Below are 7379 nucleotides of genomic sequence, written 5' to 3' on the forward strand. Positions count from 1 at the left end.
AAGAGCATGTATTATAAGTAAAGAAAATATCAATGGATCTACTTGTTTGTAAGTTATATTTTACTCAAGTTCTTTATGTATAAATGAAGGATTAGTTTGTATATACATACCTTAAATCTTGATCGCTTTATTACTGCATATTCTCATTTATTATATTACTAGTTTATAACTGGCGGAAACCACGGTTATAAAATTAATTCATTTTTCATAGCAAAACTTCATAATTATTAATCAATTTTTTTAAATAAATTATTAATTAAGAGATATATTAAAATTTTAAAATTAGTTATAACTTCAAATTTAACATATAATTAAAAAAGTAAATATTTCTATAAAAAGTTTAAAATCTATTATTTAAAACCTTAAACTCATTAATTGTGATAGTGATTTGTCTAATATATCTCACTAGCATATGGCATAATATTAATATGGAGTTGTATTAGAGTGACGCATGGCAAAAAGAGATTAAAATTATTCTTTTATTAATATAGAGATATTCATACTTTCTTTATATTACACAAGATTCGTTTTTATTCGTATTGATGTGATGATAAAAGAGTCGATGTTATGAGTAGAGAGTATAAACTTATAGTTGCAAATTATAAAATATTTAAATTAAAAGTTTTTACATTGAAGTTCAGGGGGCTGGGGGTTTTGTAGAGCAACTGTGCAGGAAGTGTTGTCAGTATGTCCAGGCAACGTGAGGAACAATGGCGTCATGTAGGAAGAAGGAATGATCGAAGAGCAGGTTTATATTCAAATAGTAACAAAGACCGAATGAACAGTATAGGCGGAGGCTACTTATCAAATGCAGATACAATAAGTAAAATTGCAATTTCGTTCTATGTTACTAATCTTCCTCCTGACCTACAACCAAGAGAATTATGGCATGCATGTGAGAAACTTGGGAATGTTGCGGATGTGTATATTGCCCAGAAGCGATCTACCATGGGTAGGCGATTTGGTTTTGTACGTTTTATTAAGGTCAAAAATAATCAGGAACTGGAAAGGAGACTGTGTGAGTTATGGTTTGACAATTATCATGTTTTTGCATCAATATCTAAGTTTAATAGGCAGAGCCAAAGCAAGTCCAACTTAGGGTATGGGCAAACTGATGCTAAACAGAAACAGAAAACAAGTGAATGGAAAGATGGAGAAAGGCAGATAACGAAATCTTATGCCAAGGCTATTGTGGGGGACGGGAACAGCGAACCTAAGAATACCAGTTCGATACGGAAGGTAAAAATAGGGGCAGAGAACTAACAGGCATGACTGATGTCCAGTCAACAGTGCTTGCGGAAGTAAGGGAAGCTACTTCAATGTTGAATTTAATAAACTTATGCTCTAAGGAAGGATTTTTTGCTGCCAAGATTCGGTATGTAGGTGGGATGTGGTTATTGGTGTCATTCGATTCTACAAAAGCCTATAAGAACTTTTCTTCTAATGTTGGTATCCAGAATATCTTTTGAAGGAGAAGATGAGTCTTTTGGTTTAAATTCAGATAAGGAGAATGAGGAGTATGGTCAAAACCATGAAGATGATAATGTTAATGAAGTGAACAGTGAAACTGAACCTATACAGGGGGTGGGAAAAAGTAATGAGGCTGGTAATGATGAAATGGGGAAGAATAAACCTCCAAATGCTTATGTACCATTGGTGGGTATTGATTTCGGTTCAGCTAAGAGAATTGACCTTGATAACATTCAGTTAGAGGATCAAAGGAGTAGTGATAGTATCTCGAAGCCACCTAGTTTCGAGGGTAAGGTGTTCAAAGAATCTCACGATTCTTTTCACTATTCAAATGACAATCCTAGGAAGTCGTGGAGTACGGGGTCGGTAAAGATTTTGAAGAAGGCTACTCCATCTGTGGGGGTTAACTCTTGTGAAGAGGTGAATAAGTTCATTGAGTTAGGAAAAATCTTAGGATACGATGTGGAGAATGCTAAGGTGGATTTGAAAAACCGTCTAATCGGTATGGGAGTGCCTCAATCTTTATGAATTGTGTTTCACTTAATGTTTGTGGCCTGAATACGTCAAAAAAGCATAGTTGGGTTAACGAGATTTGCAATAGTCATGTGGTGAATTTTATTGGTCTTCAAGAAACCATATTGACTCGGGTTGACCTTGTCAAAATAAGGGCTCTTTGGGGTACTTCGACCTTTGATTTTGCTTGTAGTACAGCTAGGGGATGCTCGGGTGGTATTTTATCGGTGTGGGATAATACAATGTTTAAGAAGGAGAGTATTCACTGTCATGAAAATTTGGTTATTGTTGAAGGCACTTGGATCAGGACAAATATTAAATGTACTATGTTTAACGTGTACGCCCCTCAAGATGCTAGAAAGAAAAGGGAGTTATGGCAATATCTGATCTCGTATATGTCCAAAGTAAATGGTGCTTTTATAGTCTTTGGTAATTTCAATGTGGTTAGATCTTTTAATGAAAGATGTGGGAGTTTGTTTTGTGCTTCACAAGCTACCGATTTTAATCAATTTATTTATGAGGCAGATCTGTTTGATATTCCTATGGAGGGCCGAAAATTTACTCGAGTGGATAAGGCTGGTGCTATGCTTAGTCGTTTTGATCGATTCCTTATTTTTGACAGTTTGTTAGATGTTATTCCCGATATCTCTTGTATTGCTTTGGATAGGAGGTGGTCAGACCATTGCCTGGTGCTTCTGAAGAAAGATCAGAATGATTATGGTCCTATTTCTCTTAAGCTGTTTAACCCGTGGCTTCAGATGGATGGTTTTTCCGATGTGGTTTCTCAAGCGGTTAGAGATTTTAGCCCAGATTGTAATCTAAACAAGTGTATTAATATGAAGAACAAACTTAACTTCGTTAAGGCCAAGATTAAGGGCTGGCAAGCTGATATGCGTAAGTTGAAAGGGGAACAAAGAAAAGCGTGTATTAACCGGTTGCTCAATATTGATAATCCGATTGATAGTGGGGTTGCTTCGGATGATGTCATGGCCGAGAGAAAGAATATTCTCCAATAGGTGTCGGATATTGATAAGGCGGATACTTTGGATTATGTTCAAAAAGCTAAGGTCAAGTGGGTGATAGAAGGAGACGAGAAATCTAATTTCTTCCATGGTATGCTAAAAAGAAAAAGAAAACAGATGGCTATTAAAGGAATCTCGCAGGATGGTATTTGGGTGGCTAACCCAGATAGCGTTAAGGAGGCATTTTTAGAGTTTTACAAAAACAAATTCAAGCATTACAACATGGTCAACTTGGGTACTCCTAGTGCTCGGTTCCAAAAACTTAATGAATTCCAGGTTGAGTCCTTACAAGCTTATTTCTCGGATGATGAAATTAGGGATGCAGTGTGGTCGTGTGGGAGTGATAGGGCTCCGGGGCCTGACGGATTTACGTTTCGGTTCTTGAAACAATTCTGTAGTTTGCTTGAGAAGTATGTGTATGATTTCATGCGAGAGTTTTTTTTATATTGGTATCATTTCGCCAGGGTTCAACTCTTCTTTTATCACGTTAATCCTTAAAGTTGAAAATCCCACTGAGATCAAGGATTACAGGCTGATTAGTCTGATTGGGCTGCAATATAAGATAGTTGCGAAGTTATTGGCTAATCGATTGGCTAAGGTGGTAGACTATTTAGTCAGTCCGGTTCAGTCTGCTTTTATAAAAGGTAAACAGATTCTTGACAGACCTCTTATGGTCAATGAAATTTTTAGATGGTCCAGGTTGAAAAAATGAAAATCTTGATGTTTAAAGTAGACTTTGAAAAGGCCTACGACTCAGTTTCATGGGAGTATTTAGATAAGATTATGGAGGTTATGGGATTTGGGGAGAAATGGCATATGCGGATTAGGGGTTGTCTGCAGTCTGCTAGGTCATATGTCCTTCTGAATGGTAATCTGATTGTTGAGTTTCAACTGCAGCGTGGTCTTCGTCAAGGAGATCCATTATCCCCTTTTTGTTTATCTTAATCATGGAAGGTTTACATGTGTGTATGGAGGATGCTATTCACAATTCGGTTTTTAAAGATGGTTCTATTGGAGATCAGAATCTGCATATTTCACACTTTTTTTATGCGGATGATTCTATTTTTATTGGAGAATGGGATGTGGAGAATATTAAGAATTTAATTATAATTCTTAGGATTTTCTTTATGGTGTCTGGGCTTCAGATTAACTTGCATAAGTCCAAATTGTATGGAGTTGGTGTTGAGCAGGAGGCTATTGCGCAGTTAGTTGCATGTACTGGGTGCGGTGCAGATTCTATTCTTTTTATTTATCTTGGGCTTCCTGTTGGTCAGCTCATGCATAGGAAGTTGGTGTGTGACTCAGTTTTTACTAGGTTTCTCAAAAAGCTTTCTTTATGGAAATCAAATATGTTATCTATTGGGGGCAGGTTAACTTTGGTTCGTTCGATGCTTGGCAGCTTGGGCACTTACTTTCTTTCCATGTTTCGGATGCCTATCTCGGTTTCTAAGGATTTGGAAAGAATTAGAGCTAGGTTCTTTTGGGGAGCTGATGATCGAAAAAGATTTTTACACTGGATTAAATGGAAGATGGTCTTAAATGATAAAAAAACGGTGGCCTTTCTATAAGTAGTTGTCACCCCCCCAAAACCGAGAACGGCGGAAACGTTCTAGGGCGGAGGACGTCATGTAATATATCATAACAATGCAAAGTAGTAAACAAGCAACAACATCATCCATTGGATTAATAGTATAATTTTAGTTATATTTAAGTTCTTTCATAGTATAATTCTACAAAATGAATATTCAAAATACAAGACGAGTCTTGACCGCTCCGTCTTCACAGAACTTGGTAGTCGTACCTGTCTATCTGTGTCCTGGGAATACAAGTTATTTTGAAAGCGAGTATCAGCAATAATGCTGGTGAATTCATAAGTATTTATGTGACTTTGATTTGTAAAGTTGTAAAGAAAAACCTGTAAATCTTTGAAGGAAAGTTTGTACCAATGAACAAGTTTGTAAGTAATTGTAAACGTTTGAAATCCTAGAAAATCCCATATTTTCTACTAGTATAAAAAGTAGTCTTCTACTAAGACCCGACTGTTTTAAATGTTTGCTATTTGAAATCCAATATTTGCCCATAAGTGGGTGGTAGTTTAAAAGTCCCAAAACTGAACTACCATGGTGTTGTTCATATCTAAAATAATAGATTTTGTGTACGTATATAATTGCTAAGGTACTTGATAACCCCGTAAATCAACGTGTTTTTAATACTCCATGTGAGTTTTATAACCATGCTAATGACCCACACTGGTTGTAACAACGTTCTTCAGGCGTTGGAATGTTATGACATTTGTCACCTCATACCTGCCGGTTTAACTGTAGCTAACAGTTTAGGTGCGGGATTGTCAATCCCGTATAGATCTATACACAAGTATCACGCTCCCCCTACAAGGGATTATGGTATATAATACAAGACTTAATAATGCATACTCGAAAGTACGTGAAATGTCTCACAAACCTAGTATAAAATAGATTTACGTGTGAAAATGTCCATTTGTTCTTGTATATGAAAATATCTCTTTGATATGGTACTTGTAGTATGTAAAATTTCATGAATATCTAGTACACTATCTTATGTAATCGTATCTCTTGTAATTGTATGTCTTGAAATTTGTATGCCTTGTAATTGTATGTAATCGTATCTCTTCATATAGTATGTAATGTATTAGTATAGACTCATTAATAAACTGACTATTGTGTAATTCCTTGTACTTGGAATGGTAAGTAGTATATCCTAACTATACCTATTATAGTTACTAGTATTGTGCATGTATAACCGAAGTATGCCTTTGCTACCCAAAGGTACTGAACCAACTGATGGAAACTTTTATGTATATATATGTATACATGATATATATATATATATATATATATACGCGTGCATTTGACAATAAAAATATAAAAGAAGTTTTGTAAAATCTTTGAAAAGTTTAATAATTAAGAGATGATGACTTGATGTCAGTTTATAAAACGATTTGAAAGTAGTTTGTTTGATAAGAACAATTTTAAGTATAAGAAGACTTTTGTTTGAAACACGATTCTAACAGCGTTTGAAAGGAAACATAAAGTATGTAAGACAATTTGATAAAGAGTTTTTAACATGTAAAAATGTTTGTCGTAAACTATTATAGTTTTTCCAAAAGTTTGTTTCGTTATATAATAAACCCTAGTGAAATGCTCACTTGTTATGTAAAGTGTAACTTTTGTAGTGACATAAATGAACACACATACTCAAAGTAAATAAAGTGTTTGGTTCGTATATGTAAAACAACATATTTAATTTCAAGAGACAAGATGATACCGTGATATGTTTCGCGTACGAAAGGCTCCATGTAGTGTTTATGAATCACATATGATTTACTTGATAAAAATGAGTATTTAGTGAAACTTTGGGTTACACACGATAATAACCGTGTGTTTACTTGTATTCCCCCCCTTAAAAGTGTATAAAAAACATTGATAACACATTTGAAAATGTAGTTTATAGGGGTATGAACTCACTCGTTTGGTTTGAAGAGAGAGAGAGGCTAGAGTTGAGCAGAACTTCGACCGCGGAAAGCTGCGTCTTCGGGTTCTTCGGGGATCTCGGTAGCGTAGATCTTTCGTCGGGGATCGGGTACGGAAACCGAGGGTGTCGAGATGGTCTCTGGAGCTCTAGGGTGTGTGAAAGTGAGAGAGGATATGAGAGATATGTGTCAAAACCCGTATCTCAAACCCTCTATTTATAGTGCTGGAGGATCACGTACGCGGGGCGTACCACCGGAGTACGCTGGGCGTACGCGTTACGCGGGGCGTACTTCGGTTACGCGGGGCGTAAAAATGCATCACGGCTTACGACTCCGGTCTAGCTAGCGTAGAGCACTCGAGCCGATGGGACTTGACACTGGGTCTAGTACGCTGGGCGTAATCTTGGATTACGCTGGGCGTAATCCAGTCTCCCATCTTCTAAATTCCGTAACTTTCGCGTACGGGCTCCGTTTTTTGCGTTCTTTATATCCACGCGTAGGTGAGATTATGCTCTAAAACTTTCATTTAGACTCCGTCGGCTAATTTTGACTTTATTTTTTTATGATATATTTTTAATAGGCCGAGACTGCTAAAGTCCGTTAAAAATTCATAGTTTCTTTATTCGACGTCGGTTTTCGTTTGTCTTTTTATCATTTTACTCCTATTGTGGAGATCTTCAACTTTCGTTTAGGTGGCGATAGCTAACTAACACTCGATCTTCAATTCGAGTTTTTAGCCCTCTACTACTGTTACGAAACTTAGGAAAATCGTAACTTCTTCATACGAGGTCCAATTTGGGCGATCTTTTTATGCACGCTCACCATTTAATGAAATCTACGACTTTTGTTTAGATACTTAAGGCTAA

The 7379-nt window shown here is 36.3% G+C and overlaps 1 protein-coding gene across 1 annotated transcript; it reads left to right on the forward strand.

The window, feature by feature from the left end:
- Window positions 1-1994: 1994 nt before the first annotated feature.
- LOC145059476 (uncharacterized) lies at window positions 1995-2999 on the forward strand. Its single transcript, XM_079007326.1, has one exon. The coding sequence runs from the start codon at window positions 1995-1997 to the stop codon at window positions 2997-2999; it is 1005 nt and encodes a 334-aa protein (XP_078863452.1).
- Window positions 3000-7379: the final 4380 nt, after the last annotated feature.

The sequence above is a fragment of the Lactuca serriola genome, chromosome 6 (assembly GCF_051521515.1).
Source record: "Lactuca serriola cultivar US96UC23 chromosome 6, Lser_US96UC23_V15, whole genome shotgun sequence".
Lineage (NCBI taxonomy): Eukaryota > Viridiplantae > Streptophyta > Magnoliopsida > Asterales > Asteraceae > Lactuca > Lactuca serriola.